This window comes from Equus caballus, chromosome 16 (genome assembly GCF_041296265.1).
Source record: "Equus caballus isolate H_3958 breed thoroughbred chromosome 16, TB-T2T, whole genome shotgun sequence".
Taxonomy (NCBI): domain Eukaryota; kingdom Metazoa; phylum Chordata; class Mammalia; order Perissodactyla; family Equidae; genus Equus; species Equus caballus.
Window position 1 is genome coordinate 27,538,332 of NC_091699.1, and position 23,429 is coordinate 27,561,760.

Genomic DNA, 23,429 nt, shown 5'->3' on the forward strand with positions numbered 1-23,429 from the left:
TGAAAATTTGTTTTCAAATCCCTTTTATTAAAAAATACTAGGTTTTTTGATGAGAGCATAATTTAGAAAGTATAAATATATGATTTTACAAAACTTAAAATACATGAAGATGTAAGCTCAATGAATATATATTTGCAGGTTAATCTTTGGAAACATTGTAAGACTACTGGGAATTGACCATTTTTGTGAAAGGCAAATTGCATTATATTCTATTTGTTTTAGAAACTGGAAATTGAATCAGTTTGCAATACAAACTTATATATCATACATAAATGTTGCAGGGAGGGAAATGTTTGCAAAGACTAATATTAAAGTTGTGGGGCTTATTATGACTCCCCTCAAAAAAATTTGAAGTCTGCAGGTGCTTTACCTGTGATTAGACTGACCCTTGTTATTGTACAATTTTAGGATGTCAGGGACAAAATGCAGGCATGGATTAATAGCATGAGTCATTCTCTGTTGCAACTCTCCCATCTCGTTACTTGATTTGGTTAGAATACACAGCGCCAAGTTGGAGTTACCCAAGTGTCAAGGTCTACTTCTTGGTTGGATGATACAGAGATGGGTTGGGAACACTTAACCAATGTGTCTGTACAGCTCTAAGGCCACCCTAAAGCAAGTCACATTTTCTCATATCCCCAGCTTAGTTCCTCCTTTCTAAGCAGCCATTGCCTGACCTAGTATAAGAAGTGACCATTAAAAGAAAACATAGATATTCCAACTGTCTGATGTTTCAGTAAGAATGTTTTTAGCTGTATGGAACAGCAGCCCTGCATAAATGATAAATAATGGCATGACAAGAAATCCAAAGCTAAGCTGGCGTTCAAGTGCCTTATAATCAGATTTTTTTTTTCGGCCCTTATCTATCTTTTCCCTTTCTCTGCATGTTAGTTTCCATTGTGGTCACAGAATGGCTGCCAGAGTGACCAGCACATTAATTCTTGTTCATCTTTCCGTTCTCCAAAACATCTTGCATTTCCCTTCTCAAATCTCATTGGCTGCATGTTTATTCCTAAACTAATCACTAGCAAGAAAAATTGGTTTAGACAACTTAAGGGCCTCTGCTTGGAACAGGGAGTAAGGTCAGGTTTCCCTGGGTTTTGTGGACAGTATGAGGGGATGGAAGAGAGGATAGCTCAGTGAAAATCTGGGGTTATTTTAGGAGTAAAGAAGAGAGGAAATGGATGCACAGTAGACAACCAACATCATCCACTTACTTAGTAAAGGAGATAGACTGTTGCTTTAGTCCATTATGTAGGTAATATGATATGTACCTAAGAAATAAATTAGAAATTAATGAGATAAAGAATTTCATGAAAGTTACTCTATAATTCTGGCTTGAGCCTAGTATATTCAATAAATGCCATGCAGTTCTTTGATTATCTGCTTTAATATTTCATGTAAAAAAATGGGCTGATAGAATATTTGGATCTCATGTGATGAATAAGGGGGGAAATCACAATTAACATGGCAGCTGGAATCTCAGGATTGGCTTAATCCAGCAAATTATCCTCCCACTTGGAGAAGAAAAATAGTAGTATGAGAAGGCAGTGGAAATTTTTGCTGGAAACTTGAGTTTCAGTCACAGGCTCATGTGTGAGTCTGTTTGCAGTCTCATTCCATCTAGGCTGGTAATTCCTGAAAGAAGAAAATGTGTTTTAATATAGAGTAGGGAGAAGTGATTTTGGACTGAACTACCCTTCAAACTGGGCAAACATTTTATGTAAAAATAATAATAATAAGGTAAAACTTAGACCAGTACGTTTTCTCTGAAATCTAAACAACTGTACTTTCATTTCAATTTCATTTATTAAAAAAACAATTTTATGAGATAGAAATGGGGAGACAGATCTTCCCAGGGTTGCGATTAAATAGAAATGGATAAACTGTTTCTCCATATGGAGGATGAAAATGTGAGTCCCACAGTACACATCGCATGCATAATGCAATGTGAAACCAGTAAGACATCTCACCTCCCAGTTTTGGATCTAAAACGCAAGCTGAGACTTGGCTGAATATACTGTGTGTATTGAGTGACTTTCATTGTAAGTGGTATGTTGCTTTTATCTGTAAAGAGTATTTCCAAATATCTTCTAAAACGTAAGTGGAAGTGGTAAATCCACTTGATGCAACTGATTTACATACATAATTTAAAGTTGCATGAATTACTTCTTTTTCATAAAAAATCGTATGATTCATATTGAACTAATGTATCCATCTTTCCCTGCTTTCATTTTAATTCACACACAGAAGCTCATAAGATGCTCACTGGTTTGTATTTAATTGAGTTATTTCTAACTTGAAGGAAATATTTTTTTCCTCAGATCTAGAAGTTTCTCTTCTATGGATGTTAATTTTTGTGTATAATTAAGACTAGTATCTGCTGTCCACATATTAAGTTGTCATCAATTGTGATCTCATGATCAAAAATACACTTGTAAAAAAAATTCTATTTTGTGCACCTGCATTATTATCAACTAATAGACATCTGAAGACTAAAATACAGAGCCAAGAATTTTGAAAACAGAGAAAGCATAATGAGTTTGGCTTAGGAAATGACAGATTGCAAAATCTATCCTCAAATCTAGAAATGTTTCATATATCTACTTTAAGAACTTAGGGAGTTAAATAGAACTGTAGGTGCCATGCTCACATTAATCCATTGCTTACAGTCTTAAATCCATTTATATTTACATGGATAAAGTATTTAAGTTTTATCTACTGGGTGGTTTGAATTTTGTTTTTTTCACTGCAGCGAAGCCTCATTGGGTTCAGCTCATAAAAGATGTGGAAATCGCTGTGGAGGATAATCTTTATTGGGAATGCCGGGCGAGTGGTAAGCCCAAACCCTCCTACCGATGGTTGAAAAATGGAGAAGCCCTTGTGCTCGAGGTAAGGTCATGTGCCTGGCGACTCCTCCCTCTCCCAGCTGTGTGTTCAGTAAATGCTTTCTCCAGGACCCAGTGCCAAAGTAAACTGTTGAGTTTGCACATGTTCCTTTGCATCTAAGGAGTAGTACAGGATGGAAAAAATATACATAAAATCAAGTACCCAATCCACCGGGGCAGGAATATTTTCAATGTTGAATTTCACTGGGAAAAGGTGATTTTGTGAATTTCATCTATAAAATGATATACTATTTTTTTGATTTTGAAATTAGAGAAGGCCTTACTTAATCAAATATAGAATGTAATTTCCTTTTTCCTGTTTGACAACTTGGCATGGCCTCTGGAGAATAAATGTGTCTATTGCTTGGTTGCCTTGTAACATGAGTACTTATTTTCTCAATCAGTTTTCTTCTGAACCCATGTAATTTTTGCTCTTTTTAAAAATTGTGTACAAGGTCAATTATGTTCCTTCAAATTTCTATACATAACCTTTCATACTACCTAAAAACCTTTAATAAATGTGTGTTTCCCAGAACCCTTTTTAATGCACAGAATTTATAATGTCTTTAATTTTCATGATTTAAAAAAATGGTGAAAACTTTTCCAGTTGGTGGGGTGGAAAGCATGGTGCATTTTTAGAAGTCTGCAACTTTAAAGAAAGGGGAAAATAAAGTGGCTGCAATATTTTACCTCTTGCTTTGTTGTTTATTTTACTGATATACTTTCGGACTGAAGGATGTTTATTAGCACTTACTACGTGTGGTGGTTCTGTTAAATCAGTCTCACATTTTCAAATAAGGAAAAGTTTAAAATTCAGATCAGATTGCGTCATCCTCTGAGGAAAATGAGCTAGATTGAAATAGTAGTCTGTGGTTTTCATTTTTCTTCCAAGAGGGTATATACGTTTATATGTAAGATAAACTTTTGTTATCACCTAGGAGAGAATACAGATAGAAAACGGTGCCCTTACAATATCAAACCTAAATGTGACTGATTCTGGCATGTTCCAATGCATAGCAGAAAACAAACATGGTCTCGTCTATTCCAGTGCTGAACTCAAGGTTGTTGGTAAGGCTAATTTTTTCTTGTCATATTATTTTTTCCTTAAATCCTGCATTTTTGGCAGCAGCAGAAATATTTACTTTTCATAGTAGATTCCTATATTTAATACCATGCTACAGTGTTACAACAGAATCATTCAGGGTTTCTAATCAAAGCATACATTTTAGTGATTTCGAAGGAAAAGCAGCACTCATGGCCAGAGTTGGACCAAAGGCTGAAGTAAAGCAATAGTAGGGAGATGATGCTCACCTAAGACATCCTTATCCACCTCCAATATTACGAACTAAGCAATGGTTTTTAAGAGAACACATAACTTTGGTGTTCTCTGTGGCTGGCCCGTAAAAGTAAATACCAAATTCAAATCAGTCATTTATGGATCTGAAAGTAGTTGCCTTTGTCTTTAGTAACCCTGATAGAAGCATCAGTCATTAGGCATACTGAAGCTTTAATTAACCAAGACGCAACTACTTGAAATTCTAAATTACTTTCTTCTTGTATTTTAGGTAAGAAGAAGAAAGAGTCTGTTGTATCATCTTTAGGGCAATTGTCCAGAAAAACAGTTTAAATTGCAATTGACTGAAAATCCAACCACAGCTGAGAACATAGCACAGTATGGCAGAAATAAGAAAGAAGGAAGGAAGGGAGGGATCATGTAATTAAAATATAGATTTGAATTTCAGCATAACTTGATCCAGGGCTCGAACATCATCACTGTTATCAGATTTTGTATGATGATCCCCGACATGTTCAGTTTCTATTACCACTGTCAATCCAGTGGAAGAAAGATGGCTTTCTTAACTGCTCAAATGGAAGTCACAGTCCTGCATGTCATTGGCCCCATGTAGCCTGATTTGGGTCACATACCCATGGCTGGCCCAATCCATATGGCCAAAAGGTTGGAAGGTTCTGATTGATCTAACTCAGTGATCCTCAGCTGGGGACAATTTTGCCCCAGGGCATCTTAGGAAATATCTGGAGACATTTTTGGTTGTCACAATTTTTGGGGAGGGAATGCTGCTGGCATCTTGTGGGCAGAGGCCAGAGAAGCTGCTAAATATCCTACAATGCGCAAGACAGACTCTCACAACAAAAAATTATCCAGCCCCAAATGTCGTGTCATGTTGAGAAACCCTAGTTTAAAAAAAGCAGATCTCTCATCCCTAGTGCCTGGAGGTTAGAAACACATCTGCATCAGGAAGACTGAGGCCTGGGAAGGGCCGATCATCAACTGAAAATCTGGCTCCTCTTATCCATGGCAGAGAAGTAGGGTTTTATGACAAAAAGGGAGTGGAATTGGCACACAAGTCTTCAGCTGAAGCACTGCTATCCTTTTGCTTTAAATTAACCTTATGAGCCATAATTGGTTCATCTTTAAAACGGATGGGTCCCTAACAACATGCTGCAAGGCATTTTTGTATGTGAAAAAAATATGAGATATGTTTTTAAAAAAAGATTTTATTCAAATATGAAGTTTTTAGGGGGTTGTTTTAGTAAAATTTATTTTCTTACAATCTTAATTTTCAAGGCCAAAAACCTCTGGACAACGTGTCTTCTTTATCCACAACCCTATATAATATAATATAATTCACTGTATCATCTCCACTTATAAAAAAAATTACATTCACTGGAATTTGCCATAAGACACAGCATTAGATACTTGGGAAATACTTTAGTCCTTAACTTTTTTCCACATTTGCAGTAAAAGGAAGAATGTTTTCTGATTAAATATGATTTCATTCAAATGGTATATTATTACATATCTTGAATGTTCAACTGTTGTTCCACCATCAGCATCTCTTGCATTGTTAGCAAACATAATCTTTTCTACATATTATATTTAATGTAATATTGTAACTTAATATAGTAATGCATATTATATTTCTCCAACTTGGAAGTTTAACCATATGAAAATTTTATAAAAGATCTTGATAATTTTTATGCAGGAGAATAATAATTCAATACTAAGTCTTCATTCTAAGAATGTTTACTGAACACTAACTGAGTGCCAGGGATGGTGCCAAGGTCTATGTCCTAGAAGTCACAAGAGAAACCAACCCTTTGTTGTCTTCATGGAACTAACTTTCAAGAGCATTCTATGAAAAATGTGTTTAATTTTAATAAACTCATGATTGAGCTATTTTAAAACTTCAGAGTAAACTTAAAATTCTCATATAAAGAAATTACCTCAAGAATTAGAACTTGCCAGAAACACAATAGTAAGAATTAATTTTTGAGGTTTGAAATTCTACATGTCACGCCCAGTGAATCAGGTAAATCAAGTCTTGAGATCTTGTGTTCAAGAAACTTTAAAAATGGTTATAAAGTCAACCTTTGAAATGTATGAGAATTAAAAAACAGTAAATCAAACCTCAAATTCTCATTCTCTTTCTTCCTCTTTCCTTTTCAGCTGCTGCTCCAGATTTTTCAAAGACTCCAATGAAAAAGTTGATTCAGGTGCAGGTGGGCAGCGTGGTCAGCTTGGATTGTAAACCCAGAGCCTCCCCCAGGGCACTCTCCTCCTGGAAGAAAGGAGATGCCATCGTACAGGAGAATGAAAGGTATTCTGTGGTCCAAAAGGTGCTGATTTCTTCTCACTTTCCTTAGTGATGCCAAAGTAGGTTTTCCATATGAAATGAAATGCTGTAGCATTTCAATAAAACGTGAAATGTTTAAGAACCGTGATGGTAGTATTTTTGTTCTGTAATACTGTCACAATGATAGTGATAAGTTTTTGAAATCTAAAAATAGAGAGATTTCTCACCTCTTCCCACAAAGAGTACTTTATTTTAGAAAGGAATGTCTTCCTCAATTGCCTGGTGACACTCAAACTGGAATGATAAAGGAATGTCAGCCCTGGACCCAGGCCCTCACTCAGCATCCCAGTGGCCCCACATCCCAGGACAAAAAGTAATGACAGCATATGTCAAATAAATACCAATATTGCTATATTGAAATAACTTAGCATTACTGATATTAGTTTAAGCAAAGCCTTTCTTGGTTTCCTGGTTATTATAATAACATTTAAAATGAAGAGACAGAACAGGGCCAAGTTAAAAGCACAGATTCCGGAGCCAGACTGCCTGAGTCCAAATCTTCATTCTGTCTTTTACTAGCTTAATGAAGTGACTGACTCTCTCTGTGTCTCATGTCCTCGTTTGTTAGTGAGGATGGTGATATTATTACATACTTCACGTTATGAGGGTTAGTATGTGGATGAAACACATAAATATCCATAAAGCACTTAGGTAAATACCTAGCAGAGAGTAAATATAAGTATTGACTATTATTATTTATTGAGCATTTCCTGCATGCCAGGTGCTATGCTCAGAGATTGTGATAAGCAGAATAATGGCCCCAAAGAAGTCCATGTCCTTATCCTGGAAACCTATGATTACGTTACATTATATGACATAAGATAATTGAAGTTGAAGATGGAATTAAGATTGCTAACTAGTTGACTTTAAAATAAGGTGATTATCTTAGATTATCTGGATGGGCTCAAGTAATCATCTGAGCATTTAAAAGGGGAAGAGGAAAGCAAAAGGATTTGAAAGAGATGTATGATAATCAGAGAAGAGGCGGGAGAGATTCCGAGCAGGAGAGGGACCCTCATTGGGATCGCTGACTTTGAAGATGGTGGAAGGTGGCCAATGAGCAAAGGAATTTCAGACTACTATGTAAGATAGGAATAGCCCTCAGCTGATAGTCAGCAAGGAAATCTGTCCCCTAACCACAATGAACTGAATTTTACCCACAACCTGAAGGAGCAAGAATGATTCTAGAGCCTTCCAAAGGAACACAGCCCTACAACACTTTGATTTTAGCCCAGGGAGACCCATACTGGACTTCTGACCTCAAGGAGTATGACAATAAATGTGTCTTGTTTTAGGCCACTCAGTTTATAGTAACTTGTTATAGAAGAAAGAAGAAAATAATACAAAGCTCTACACGCATTATCTCCTTTAAATATCTCTGCAACTCTATGGTGTGTAGATCATATTATTATCTCCATTTTACTAGTGAGAAACCTACGGCTTAGAGGTATTATATAGTTTTCCTAAAGTCACATAGCCAAGATTTGAATCCATGTCTGTTTGACTCTAGGGCATAACCACTGAGCTTTTTCAATGCCACATTTTGTGAAGGGAGAATCTTAGAGGTGATCTCAGCCTTTGAAGGCGTGGAGTCCAAATTATTCTTTTTGGAGATGGGGTGGTGGGGACAATAAAACCTTAGGCCAAGAAATGTGGATTTACTTTTCAAAAATTACAAGATCTGTTGCGGATAACCAGGTTGAACTGCTTTTAGATGAAAAGGTATTTTTATGAGTGGGTTGTGACGACACAATCTGCAATTGCTCCAAGTATTTAATGGGAGACACCTCCATTAAAAGGCAACCACAGCAGGATGACAGGGCAAAGTTGTGAGCAGAGTGGTTAAACACAATCCAGCCAAATGCTAGGCTGCACAGAATAGATTTCTGGAACAGGAAGTAATTTAGTGATTTGGAGTTTAAATCTGTAAGCCGTTATAAACAAGTATATGCTTGTATATAACAAGTGCTTGTATATAACAAGTATATGCTTGTATATAGTAAACCCACTTGTCCTCACAGTAGTGACTATTGTAAGCAGAGGTCTTTAATCTTAATTTTTAAAAGGAATAAAAAGATTAAGGGATTTAGCTAAAGGCACATGACTAGAAGTTTACTCCCACATTATAGAGTGATGGGATAATGAGAGAAAAAAGGATATAAATTTCAGAATCTCACCTGGGATTTCTGGTTGGTCACTTCTACCTTGGTGTCATTGTCAATTATGTAACACCTCTGAAGCTTAATTTCCTCATCCATGAAATAGACTAATGCTTCCCTTACATAGTTGCTATAAAATAAGCATTTAGCATAATGTCTGCTATTTGTAGATATACTGATTAGTAAGAATGAGGTTATATTACAAATAAAGTGTTGAAAGTAAAGTGGCTGAAAGAAATAGAAGCTTTTTGTTTGTTGGTTGAGTGGCTCCTTGGCGGGTTGGTATCTCTGAAGGCAGGCAGTCAAGCTACCTGGAGTCCACAGTCATCAGGGACGCAGGCCCCTTTTATCTTGCTGCTCTACCGTCTTCATGTCATGAGCCAAAATGGCTGCTAGGGCTTCAGCCTCCCCATGACATCCTTCCCAATGTCATCCCACTGTCAGCTCCCAACGACAGGAAGGAGGAAGGTAGAAATCAGGGTACATTTCCTTCCTTTTAAGAAAGTTTCTAGGGGCTGGCCTCATGGCCAAGTGGTTAAGTTCGTGCGCTCCGCTTCTGCAGCCCAGGGTTCGAATCCTGGGCGCGGACATGGCGTTGTTCATCAGGCCACGCTGAGGCGGCATCCCACATACCACAACTAGAAGGACCCACGACTGAAAATACACAACTATGTACCTGGGGGCTTTGGGAGAAAAAGGAAAAATAAAGTCTTTAAAAAAAATAAATAAACTTTCTAGAAGTCCCAAACAGTAATTTCCTTTATATCTTACTGATCAGAAATTAGTTCCCTAGCTAGACTTAGCTGCAATGGAGGCTAGGAAATACGGATTTTTTTTTTTTCCTGGGTGGGAATGTGCCCAATGAGAAATTGGGATTATGTTTTAAGAAGAAAGGGGAAAATGGTTGTTACTCCAGCAATGTCTCACTTTCGTAAGTGTTACTTCTCTGTCCCTTTCAAGCCTACTGACCCTCTGCTTCGTATCAGTGTTTCTAACATCTCCCTATGAATAAGGAAACTTTTCGGGTATAAAAATAAAGTTAAAAAGAGAAACATGTTTAAGGAGAGGGTCTGGAGTGCCATAGTCCTTCCCAGGTATCTCAGTCAGTTCTAGTTTCTGTAACAAAATACCATAAATTGGATGGCTGAACAAACAGAAATTTATTTCTCAGAGTTCTGTGGGGTGGAAGTCCAAGATCAGGGTACCAGCAAGGTTGAGTTTTGGTGAGGGCCTTCTTGTCAGTTGCAGGCAGCCACCTTCTTGTATCCTCCCATGGCAGAAAGAGAGCAAGAGAGCTCTCCGGGTCTCTTTTAAGGACTCTGATCCCATTCAGGAATGCTCCACCCTCATGACCTAATCACCTGGTAAAGGCCCACCTTCAAATACCATCACATCAGGGATTAGGATTTCACATGTGCCCTGGGGGGGCTCAACCCTTCAGTACCCAGCACCACCTCTGGCCGTTCTGGTTTTGCTTTCATCTGTTTGGACAGCAGAAAGCACTGATGAGCCAGGGCCTTGTTGCTTAGGGAAAAGGCTGCTAGAAGCAATTATTGAACAAGTTGCAGATTTGAATTTTCTCCAAGTTCATGTGAAATCACAGTGGACCTGAGCCATCCATTGGCAACAAAAGCCCCATGTCTCTCCCTCTTGACAACGTGGTCTGCAGGAATCAGCCAAATCGGGGAAGCACTTTAAATGATTCATTTATTGTGGTTGGTCAGTCATGGGCTGTTCCAAGTTAAGACATGCAGATTGAAATCTCAGTTTGGGGAGAAGTGCATTCATTGGTGCATTTGAAAATAGAAGGTAAAAATTTTTGATGGGGTATTTATGGCAAGATTTTAAGTCCATTCGTTTTTTAGTTAGTTATTTTTTAGTAGGTGAACTTGGGTTTGTCAGTGAATATGAAACTTAGGATAAATAGGAAAGCTCTCTCCATCCTAGCGGAGAGGCTTTTGGTGCCAAATATACTTTAGATTAAGCATATATATACATGTATGTGTAGGTATATATATATCACTATATTTTGTGTATATATATGTGTGTATGTATATGTATATATGTATGTATATGTAAATATATATGTGTGTGTGTATGTGTATATCATTCAAAGCCTAAATCAGAAAAACAAATCCAAGGATTAAATATGTGTCTTTAAAAATTGTTTAAACTGATAACTATGTCCCCTATGTAAATCACACAGTACATTTGAATAATTATAATCTACCTGGTTTGTAAGTTTTTATATCAGTACAATAGCAGCTTTGTAATCATGCACCACCCATAGTAATGTGGATCTAAGTCAGTGCGAGACCTAAATTACAGAATAGTTTTGGAGAAATCAGTGTGTTGCTTTCAAGTAGAGAGAGCATTTCAAGCTAAAGTAATAAAGGGATTCCATCCCAATAGAGACCCAACAGAGGTCTGAGAAAAGCTGTTCCAACAGATAATAAGGGGTTATAACACAAGTAGTGATTCTTGAGCTCTTAAAATTAAGTGCGCATTCATTTGTTTGAAAATATTTTGAAAACCTACTATGTGCTAGGCACTAGGTATTTAATTTTTATCAGAGAAGTCCTTCCCATCATTTGTAGCTTTTCAGGGCATGTGGACAGGTAACACAGGGCAGTTAAAATAAAACTGAACTGGCAAAGTACAGGATATTCAGTGACTACCTGAGAAGGCCCCATCTCCAAGGCAGGGAGCAGAGCCGGCTTTCTGGAGAATGTAATGTCTGCACCAAGACTTGAAAGATGACTAGGGTTCACCGGAGAAGACTGCTCAAGGCAGGAGGAACAGCCTGTGCAAAAGCACAGAGACAAGGACAGCATAGGTATTTAAGTAACTAAATGTTCAGTGCACCTCAAGTGTAAAGTGCCTTAGGAGAGGGGGATACAGAGAGGGTCGGGCTGTAGAGGTAAGCAGGGATAATATGGTGAATGCCATGGTAGGCTCAATTAAAGAGTTTGGGCTTTATTCCACAAGCACTGAGAAGCAACAGAATAAAGTCAAGGTAGCAGAGTAAGAAGAAATCAACTTTTAAAAACAATCACAGTGGTGGGAGTGGAGAATGTGGATTGGAGTGATGGGAAAACTTGAAGCAAGAACCCCAGTTAGCAGCAATTCACCCATCTAAACAAGAGAGGATTGCTGCCTGAACTCAAGAAATGGCAGTGAGCATGGAGAGAAGTGTGGAGGGGGTTGAAAAGAAGGTATGTCAGCACCACCTAGGAGTTGATCAGATTAAAGATTTGGGGAGAAGATACCAGTCAAGGATGAATCCTAAATTTCCAGCTTAGGCATCAGGGAGACTGGTAGACCCATTCAGTGAGATGGGAAACATTATGGAAGGAGCAAGAGTGAGGGCAAATATGATAAGTTCAATTTGAGATTGGTTGAGTTTGAAGTGCTAGTTGAAAAACCAACTGGGTATATCTATGGGCATGTAGGGGTTGACTATATGAATCTGGAACTCAGGAGAAAGGCCTGAGCTACAAATAGAAATTTAGATGTCACAAGCATGTAGATTGTAACTGAAACCATGGCAGTGGATAAAATTGTCTGGGAACATGTGTATTAAATGGCAGAGGGTCTACATCTGACCACTGAAGCTGATAGAAACAAATTATGAGTAGAGGATGCCTGTTTTTACAATTCCATTTAAATAACTAACAATCACAATTTGTAAGTAATTGATATGTTAAGTAAAGGTCAACTTAAGTCACCTGGTACGCAAATATACTAAACTTTGAAATTACTAGCATCAGTAGTGGGTAAAGGTAGTTTTATTTTTTTGCTTTTCTTGTTCTGTGTTTGTATCGCAGTATTGAGAAAAGTTATTGTGCTTTTTCCCCCTGCAAGAATCAGGTTTTCCAAACAAACAAATGCTCTACCCTTTTGAGCGTCCAGTTTCACCAGGTGTCAATGTTTTAGTGCTGTTGAATTCATTCATTCATTCACTTAAGCCCACGTTTTCAAAAGACTTGAATTGAGAGGTTTTGTCTCCTTTAAGCAAAGTAAAATTGAAAAAGACCCTAGAGAATGCGAACAGGCATGGTATGCAAGAAGAAATAGCCAGTTGGCATATTTTAAAGAATGTTTAGCTTTTCTGTATCACTTAGTAGTGCTTAAAACGCATTAGCCAATTATTTTAAAAAATGGGGCTTTCACTTGAATGCTATTGCTTATAATAGTAAATATTTTATTGCAATAACCTCAGTTCAGAAGAGAGTCAAAGGATGGCCCATTACTTCTAATTAAACACATTAAAATTGTTTCAGATGTTCTATGCAGCATTTAATACTATAGAAATTTAAATGCTTTTTAAAGAAATAGTAAAGATTTTCTCCAAATATTAATAGCCATAATCCAGACAATGTTTTTAAAATATATTAGCCAATTCTTAATGTATTTTTTGCATATAGTTAGAAACTGGCTTTTAAAATGCAGTAAGCATTATATGCTGTATGATTCCATTTATATGACATTCCAGAAAAAGGCACAGCTTTAGGGACGGCAAAACAGAAAAGTCATCACTGCTTGCTGGAGGCTGGCAGTGGGTGGAGAGATTGACTATTTAGGGCCTGGGGGAGTTTTTGGGGAGAGGGAATTGTTCTAGATCTTGATTGTGACAGTGGTTACATAACTACATCATTTGTTAAAATTCACAAATCTGCGCATCTTTCAAAAAGGATGCATTTATACTGTATATAAATTATACCTTAATTTTTTAAACAAAATTTTACATGCAATTTTACATTCATCTCATCCTGATTTCATGAATAGCTTCATATAGGAGTTTAAAACCTCAAGAAATGCTCCCAACAGGTCTCTTTTACCTTTGGTGTGACATAGAGTAATTCAATGACAATACTTAGGAGCAGAATCTAAACATTTGGCAGGAACCACAATAATTCTGCCAGAGCAAGAACCACGTGGCATTTCCACCATTGCTACGACTCATAGCCAGAGTTGTGCTTTATAAAGAGGTGTCTGGGAACTCCGTTACTATCCAGCAAATCTGTTAGGTAGTACTTCGCCTTGGCTCAAGCTCTTAGATGAAGAACAAGGATTCCTCTGCCAAGTAGTTTCTGTCGCCCTCCCTTTCCCATTCCCTCACATTTCTTGGCTCCTCTTTCCCTTATCACAGTAGAGTCTATTTTTCTTCATACTGTTCAAAGTGCTGCTCCCTTCTCTGTCTGCCTCCCATTGCCCCCTTTCACCCAAAGGGCTGGACTCCATTACCGTCTCCTTCATCCTCAGTCTGCCCACCTAAACAGCTGTCCCCTCACAATGATCAGATAGATGTGGAAGCTCAATGAGTTTCAATTAATCTACCCTGAGCCATGCAGCTGAGATTTCAGCTAATGCTTTACTCCTGTACACTTTACTCCAATTAATCTCTAACCGTTGAACTTTCAAGAACAAGGGAGAATTTTGTTTAATATATGTCATGGTGCCACTTTCAGGACCTGGATATTAGTTGAACAGAGTCTGATGCCCCTGCTTCCTGTATGCAAGGAAGGTGCTCATGCTGTCCGCTAGTTTGTCTTATCTTTATTTTGCACTGAGGACTGTGCTAGCACTGGGAGTACACAGACGAATAAGAAATAGAGCCCTCAAGGAGCTTGCACACAGTCTCTTTAGAATGTGGAAAACGTAGCTATCAGCTACACTGAGAGACTATATGATTAAGGTGACCATATAATTCTATAAACTGGGATATTTTGAAAGAGAAAAAGGGCATTGTTAGTAATTACCTCCAAGACAACATGCATAACCTGGACTGGCCTGAGGAAACTGGGCATTGCCCCCCTCTCTGTAATGGGGGAGTATATAAGCCAGCAAGATGCACAGAGAAGAGAGGCTGCCTCAGCCCTGGGGAGTGGGAGAGCAGCTCCATAAGAACAGGTGTCTCAAAGGAAGTGACACTGGAGGTGTTTTGAAGGCTCTGTAAAATCGAGCAAAGCAAAAGAGTGGGGAAAATGCCATCAGAACAAAATGACTGCATGACAAGGTAGAATTGGATATTCATTACAATTGTGCCCATGGTGAAGTTCACATATGATCTGGAAAATCAGAAAGCCTGGCCTGAGTTCTTTCCCAGATAGACAACCATTTCTCTCCCTCAAAGGAGGTGAACATTGGAGGAAGAGCATTTTTCTTAAAGAGGGGCTTGAGATACCTGGGTAAATATGCGAGAGTTTCAGAGAATAGAGAACACCTCCTTCCACATCTGGGTTCCCCAACCCGAACCTCCATTTCTTTCATAATTCCAACTGGAAAGAGAAGAGGAAGGATACATTTGCCCCATACCCTATGAGAAGATTAAGCTAGTATTTAAGAGAAGCGTGAAGATAAGCAAGAGAAGAGTGAACACAATCCACGACTTTGGGTTGGAATGGGGCTCGTGAGAAAGCATCACAATCAGTTCCTCTCCTCCGTACCCCACCCCCCAACCATCAACACCGACCTACAGATCTTCCCCAATTAACCACAGACAGCTTAAGTTTCTGCATGTGTATTTGTATCATTATTTACATGAATTATTTATGCCTAATTGGTATGCAGTATACTAATTACTAGGCACATTATTCACTGTGTAGATGAAGTTAAATGTAAGTTTTATTTGCTTCTTGATTTAATTGTAGCACGTGGAAAGAGCAAAGCATTGAAGTCAAAAAGACGTGGGTCAAATCGTGGCTCTGACCACCTAGCGGGTGTTAGACAAGTTACTTAACCCCTGAGTCTTGGTTTCCTTATTTGTGAAATGGCATCAGAATTCTTACCTTGCAAGCTTAGTCAGTCGATTAGGTGGTATTTGCTTGGCACACACTCTTAGCAAGAGGTTGGCTAGATAAACTGGTCTTCCCTGATAGGTAGAGAAAGGACGAGGTTTCCTTGGGACAAATTACTTCCAACTCTGTCCCTGCCCCATTTCTCTCACACTCTGGGGCACTTCTTTCTTTATCTCAGTGGACTCTAGTTGCAAAGATAAAAATAGAATAATGTGTGCAAAGCATTACTATAGTGGCTTCTATATAGCTTCTCAGAAATAGGCACCCGCTACCGTTGATATTGGTGGGGTTTTTTTGAAGAAGCTCAGCCCTGAGCTAACATCTGCCAATCCTCCTTGTTTTGCTGAGGAAGACTGGTCCTGAGCTAACATCCGTGCCCATCTTCCTCTGCTTTATCTGCGGGACGCCTACCACAGCATGGCTTGATGAGCGGTGCCATCTCCGCACCTGGGATCCGAACCAGTGAACCCCGGGCCGCTGAAACGGAACGTGTGAACTTAACTGCTGCGCCACCGGGCCAGCCCCCCGTTGATATTGTTTTTAATATTAGCTTTTTTCCATCCTGTTCCTCAGATACTTAAGGGTAACAAGACTGGAGTAAAAAGAAAGGTGAGAAAAGACCTTTCTTTTTTATGACAATCAATTGAGTTTTATGTTATTTAAAACTTCTTAAATGAATAAATTTCACCCAAATATTATTAAAGAAATTGCTACTTTCCAATGGTTTCTAAATTCGTATCAACTAAATTTCGCAGATGACCATGCAGTTCTTAAATCCACATTTCAAATTTGATTTTTATGGATTTTAAAAGTTAAGGCCACTTTAAAAATATTTTGTCCGTGTTATGATTTTGGTAAGGAAAAGCTGGTTAATGAAGCTGAAGGTACGGGGCATTGGAATCCACTTCAAACCAGTTCTCGTTAGAATTGGGTAAATTAATTCATATCCATGCTCAGCATAAACACTTTATTTACTGATGTGTCTAACTGTACCATCTTCGTCTGGTCATATAGCATTTCTCACTCAAGCCTGAAAGTCCCACATGCCTTTGCTTACAGCCCCACTCAGTGTTCTGTATCCCTTGCTCTTCCTGAAAATTCAAAGAAAAAATATTACTGCTATTCTGAACAACTGTGCCATCACTACCTACTACCTACTACTTTTTCTGCTAAGATGTTTAAGATAGAAAAAAACAAGAGCTTTCTCTCAAAATATGAATATTGACTGTTTTTAACACTATCAAGATAGAGTCCAAGAGTGTATACTGTTGCCTTTTGAATAATTTTTAAAAGAAAGGAGAAAGAAATGGAATTCTCATGGCATTCTGCATTTTTGCTCTTGTGATTTCCTCTCGCTGGAATCTTTTTTTCTTAACCTAGAAAACCCCTACTTATCACTGAAGGTCCAAGTATTGTTACTCACCCTGGAAAGACTTCTCCAAGCCCAACAGGCAAGACTAATTTGCGGGTTTTTTTGCTCTCATGGTTTCTCTATGTCCAATGGTATCACATAGCGCAGGGTATTGACTGTGCAGAAGACCGTCTCACTCAGTTCTCACAGAGCCTTTTCCTTATCTGTCTCTGCTGCCTTGATCTCTGCTCCATACATATTTGTTCATTTCAACATCCGTTTATGCATCAGCTATTTATTCAGTACCTACTGTTCCCATTAACTATTGCTGCATAACAAATCACCCTAAAACTTAATAGTGTTAGACAACAATCATTCTCTTATTTCCCACAGTTTCCGTGGGTCAGATATTGGGGAAAGGCTTGACTAGGCAGTGTTTCTTCGGGGTGTCTCACGTGGCTGCAGTCAGATCGTGGCTGGACTAGAGCCGCTGGGAGCCGGCTGTATAGTACTTTCTCTTTGGCAGTCCAAGACCTTTCCGTGTGGTCTCTGCACATCTCCAGTCAGCTAGTTTGGGTTTCCTCAAAACATGGTGGCCTCAGCAGAGTCGAAATGCTTATGTGACAGTTAGAAGCTTCAAGAGGGAACATTCGAGCTAGCAGGGTGGAAGCTGAAATCACCTAGGCTGGAAGATACAAAACCTCACTTTCCTTGCCTTCCATTGGTTACTGGGAAATCACTAAGCTAACCAGATTCAAAGGGAGGGCAGTTTGACTCTACCTCTTAATGGGAGAGTGGCAAGATTCTAGGAAAGCACGTGGGATGGGAAATCTTGTTGTGGCCACCTTTGGGAAATGCAGTCTGGCACGTCTACCGTGTGCCATGCATTGGGCTGGCCTCTGAGGAAACCATGGTGACCCAGACAGATACAGTCCCTTCTTTGTGGAACTTGCAGAAAGGAGAACAGAACACAAATAAACTGAAAACGTAATTTCTCTTGCCATAAAGGAAAAAGTAAAGATACTTATATAGGGTATTTTAAGAAAGGCTTCATTAAGGAAGTAAGTTTTGGAAAGAGAACTAAATGGTAAGAAGCAATGGGTCTTCCCAAGAATTAGAAGAAGTGCCTTCCAGGAATAGGCCCCAATAGGAACACAGGCCCGGAGATGGGAAGGAGATTGACTTACTTGAGAATCAAGAGGAAAGCCGTTGTGACTGAAGTGTTATGCGTGGAGGGGGAGAATAATAAAATATGAGGTCCCAGAGATGGACAGACTCCAGAAATGGGGTCCTTGAAGACTGTGATAAAAATGTTACTTGGGCTGCCCCCGTGGTGCAGTGGTTAAGTTTGTATGTTTCACTTCGGTGGCCTGGGGTTCACCAGTTCAGATCCCGGGTGTGGACCTATGCACCGCTTGGCAAGCCATGCTGTGGCAGGCATCCCACATAGAAAGTAGAGGCAAATGGGCACTGATGTTAGCTCAGGGCCAGTCTTCCTCAGCAAAAAGAGGAGGATTGGTGGCAGATGTTAGCTCAGGGCTAATCTCCCTCCAAAAGAAAAAAAGTTGGATTTTATTTTCAATGGAATGAGAAGCCATTAGAGATTTTAACCTAGGGGTGTGACATGATCCGGTTAAGAGATAGCTCTGGCTGTAGTGTGGAGAGTGGGTCAAAGAGAGAAAGGAGAGAGGCAATGAATCGGGTTAGGAGAGACAACTTGGAGTTGGCAGGGTAAAATTTAGTGGAGGCTTGATTTAAAGTAACGGTGGAGGGAAAGGAGAAAGGGTTACTGTACTTTTAGAGGTAGAGCTGGATGAATTTGTACTTCAGATGTAAAATTTCATACCAAATGATCACATTTTATGGTTAGTTGTGCCTGAACTATGTGTATCCCCATTGGCCGTTAGACTGTAAGTCTCTAAAGGATGGGGCTGGTTCTTATTCTTTCTTTTTTTTTTCAAGGAAGATTAGCCCTGAGCTAACATCTGCCACCAATCCTCCTCTTTTTGCTGAGGAAGACTGGCCCTGAGCTAACATCCATGCCCATCTTCCTCTACTTTCTATGTGGGACACCTGCCACGGCATGGCTTGATAAGCAGTGTGTAGGTCCACACCTGGGATCTGAACCAGCGAACCCCAGGCCACCAAAGCAGAATGTGCGAACTTACCCGCTGTGCCACCTGGCCAGCCCCCTCATTCATATATTTTCCAAAGCCCTTGGTGCTTTCTGAGTACTCAACAAATATTTGTTGAAGTGAATTTCATTCTTTTTTGGATTTCTCATGTCTTAAAAGTAGCTATAATTTTCTTATTTTATTTATTGTAATTACTTCTTAAAAATGTGCAAAACTGATTTTTTTATAGATTTCTATTTGAGGCTTCCCATTAAAAATATGAAAAGTGCTATATTTCAGTATATTCTTCCTCCTCCCTGAGGCCTTTAACCACAATAAGGGTGGAGGGATGGGTGGATGGTTGAATGGATGATTAGGTGTGGTGCCATTGCATTTCCATGAAAAAGGAAGAAATACGCCGATCAGTCCTGATGGTTGCTGCCTCCCACATTCTGATGCCAGAAAAGAGTTATTCATAATTTATGATCTGTTATATAAGTTCTAATGAGTAGGTACACTAAGTTAAATTTCTTACTGCCTAACAAACTAAAAAAAAATCATTTTGTACCGTCACCTGTTTTCCACTTCCTGATCTTATTTGTAATATTTTGTAATTCTATCTTAATGCAGATTTTATTGCTAGAGCAGTTTCTCTGGAAAGATAAGAGTGTTTGACCCTTTGTGAGTCTATAATCCTGAAAAAAATCTATAATGGAGGTTGAACATAAAAATCTACCTTATTTTGGAAAAATAAATCTTTTCTAACCTTTTACATTAAAATGCTAAAGAAAGAGGCACCTTTAACTTGTTAAAGATTTTATTAAGCACTTAATTTTCCACAGTATTTATTAATTAACTTAATTGGGAAAATCAGAGTATTTTAAAGCTTGATGTAAGTTCATGTGTTTTTCTAGTTTAGGTACTTAGAAAACTTTACACCTCACTGTATTATTTCTTATTTCTTTATTACTCTAGCCTCATGTTAATAACTTTATGTCTTCTAGTTTATTTCATTTGCTTACATCATGTCTCATTCCGAAAAGAACTTGAGACAGTTTGTCTCAAAATACACACAACGTGAACATTGAGGAGAAAAAAATATGCCAGGGTTCCAGTTGCCTAAAATGTAACTTATATTAGGTCAGCATATATTCTTCCCAGTGAATCCTTATTGCTTATTACAGAGCTTGGTCGATAGTACATGTTCAATAAATACTTGTAGAATGGATGAATGAGGTTAGTTTTACAAAACATGCCAACAGATCCATTTGCTTAGTTGAGATCCAGTTTTGGCTCAGAGCTTTCTGCTAACAAATGAGCAGAGAAAAATACTGCTAATTGCACAATACACAGTGTCCATAAGATGAAATGAAACCATTTGAAAAGGAGATAGGCAATTCTTTGTAGGCAAAAACATGCAAATGTGTATGTCCAAATCCAATGGATTGTCAAGGAGAGAACACCGAGTAATGTAGTATTAAGAGTCAGCATCCTTAAAATAAAATATGATGAGTTTTAAAGGGTTTTTTTCTTTCTCACAATCCAGGGGTAACTTTGAGTATCAAGACTCAAAGAATAGATAGACCACATTTCTTTTAGCCAATCATCCATGAATATGACTTCTCACATGTAATAAGCATGTAGTAAGTTTTTAATAAGCTTGAACAAAAAATTATTTAAAGGTTTTGTTCAGTATCAGGTATCTGGGGTACAGAGAAGGTGCCGTTGTGAAAATGAAGAGTCAAATGCTGAAAGAATCAATTGAACTGGTATTAAAGTTTGTATCATCTTGTTAAAGATGTGGTGGCTCACCAGAACCTGTGTCTGAACAGACAATGATCACCACTCTGCATGGAGGAAGGACAAGAAAATTCAGGTTATTAGGGCTGAAATTTTTCTCCAAAAACAATTTGAGACCCACTCCAGTGTGTGGAGGAATGTGTGACCCAATACCTTACATTCTTGAGCTATACAACATTGCCACTTTATTTTTGTGTGAGATAATTTTTAAGGAACCAACCACCAAATGCAGATGGTCGTCATAAAAGACTAGCTCAATAAGGTGTATCTAGAAAGGCTAAGACTGAAGCCTCCAAGACAAAGAGGTTCCAGACATACTCCTGTCGTTGGATGAGTTGAGTTGCTAACAGGAGTTGCTAACCTGATGTCCACAGAACCTTAGACAATTCATCTTGAATTGTTATCAAATCTGTTCTTGTTGTTATTGTTGTGTATGTACATGCATTTGTTCTGTAGAGAGGATCCTCAGACTTTTCAAATAAGCAAAGAACTTTGTGTCCCAGAAAGGTTAGGAATACTGCATAATATTGTAAATGAGCCACTTAAATATTGATGGCTATCTATAAAAGAGATGACCTGGGAATTGGAATCTACCAATTCCAAAGCCATTCTCTCTTGTAAGAACTCAACATGAGGACTGATGTATTTTGGGCCAGTCTGGATACATGATAAAACATTATACTCTTGAGATGTGATAAAACCTTATACTCTCCATATCGAATATTGTCTCTGAACTCTTCATACTGGTTGTGACAACAAATATTTGTTGAAAAACTACTATGTGCATGGCACCAACTTTTGATAACTTGTATCCTTTAGGGATTTAGGAACTCTAGAAGTTTCTATTAGCTGAGAAGTAATTCAAGGATATTACACAGAATTATTAGGTAAGTTGCAGAAACTGACTTAGAAATGGACAGGAAAGTGGATGGCTCCCGGAATCCTGGCAGCAGGGGTTGCACCATCTTATCACAGCAAGTGCTGGAATGAATGAACTAACCATTATTTTTCTCTTTGTGTCACAAATCAAAGTTTGAGGAGGGAGTGTCCAAAGGACATAGCTTAGAATACTGTTTCTCAAGGTGTGGTGCCCACATTAGCATCACCAGAATCCTGAGAACTTGTTAGAAATGCAAATCTTTGAGCCCCAGCCCAGACCTAATCTAGTGGTGAGCTCAGCACTGGGCATATTAAGGAGTCCTCCAGGTGATTGGTGCACAGTAAAGTTTGAGAAACACTACCAGTGTGTCACATATCTACCCCTCAGCTAGGATCACACAGGGGACCCTGATTTACAGCTCTACCAAGACTGCATACAATAGGGGAAGAGAATTCCCCAAAGGAAGTTCAGTGTTGTTTACCAAAGAAAGGAGAATTGATCCTGAGCAGCCAAAAGATATCCAGCACCTTCTACATCCCTTGTTGGTGAAATTTCTCTTGTGCATGCAACGTAAGTATCTTGTACTTTAGCATTGCTGTTGGAGGTGAGGTCCATTCCAGGGCTGCCAGTCTCTAAGATGAAGGCCACCCATTGGAGTAACACTTGGGCCTCTCTTCACCCCTTCCACGGAGAAAGTACGTGACTCCTGATTTTGAGTAGGAGACCTTGACGTCGTAGCTCAGCCCTCTGCCTTCTTTCTCTTTGGTGTCTGCCTGCCTATAGAGAATGAATATATTCTGCTGTTCTCTGTACCATGCAGTAAGGGAGTTGGCCCATACAGGGAGATCCTGTGGTGGTCCACCTGTGCTAGGGAGCTTAGGTCTGTCTAACTCTGGGATGAAGTGTCAGAAAACCATTGTTGCTCACCTCAGCAGTTTTGCAACAGCTTTATCTCTAAGGTAAGTAATAAAGCTGACATTCTGATTTTCACTGATTTGGCTCATGAATCTCTCTCTCAGGTAGAGAAGAATAGTGTCAAGTATGGGGCCCCTTGGAACCTTAATAAGTATTCCATTCGAGGTTTGCTTTGACTTCTTGAGCCAAATTGTTTGTCATGTTTGTTTGTTTTACTATCTCAGACATCTGAGTGTTTATTGTTTTTGCAGATACTCTATTCTATAAGGATTTAAATGTTTCAAATGGATTACTGCCTGGGCCTCATGATTACTTAGATGAATAGTTTTATATAATCATTCAAACTAGAAATTTCCTTTTGGGGCCTTTTGTTCTATAGATTTGGGTCCATTTTAGACGGAAAACCTACTGAGTCAGTGTCGTAACGATCAATTTAGCTCCAAATATATTTGTTATGATAGATAAGCATTGGGGAAGCTTTTGTAAAAGTAATGAAAATGTTCCTTTATTGTTGATTCTCTTCTTATGAATATGAAAAAATGTTAATTGAGATGAAAAAAGTGCGTTTCTCTTGGCTGTAGAGTGGAGCCGTGCTCTGTTTCTCTAGGAGCTCCGGTGCCTGTTCCATGTAATGTGTACGGCCAATGAAATAACAAAGCTGCATGTTATTAGCCGTGTGTTTACTCAAAGATAGGATAATTAACTGCTGAATTTTCTTGGCTCTGCCTCTCTTCCTTGGAGATTTTCTAACCGATAAAGCACTAAACTAACGCTGTTGGATTTATAAGATGAAAGCCCAAAATGGTATAGCTAAAAGAATGAGAATTCTAATGTTATTTTCCTAAATTCTGTTTGTAGGTTATCAG

General features: G+C 38.7%; 1 protein-coding gene across 5 annotated transcripts in view; it reads left to right on the top strand.

Annotated features, from left to right (window-relative positions):
* CNTN3 (contactin 3) overlaps positions 1 to 23,429 on the top strand; it is a 317,098-nt gene that overhangs the window by 224,900 nt on the left and 68,769 nt on the right. For all 5 annotated transcript variants that reach the window (XM_023620075.2, XM_023620078.2, XM_023620077.2 and 2 more), the window contains 3 exons: positions 2,756 to 2,892; positions 3,827 to 3,956; positions 6,358 to 6,508. In XM_023620075.2, the coding sequence (XP_023475843.1) occupies positions 2,756 to 2,892; positions 3,827 to 3,956; positions 6,358 to 6,508 (418 nt within the window). The remainder of the gene's footprint in view (positions 1 to 2,755; positions 2,893 to 3,826; positions 3,957 to 6,357; positions 6,509 to 23,429) is intronic.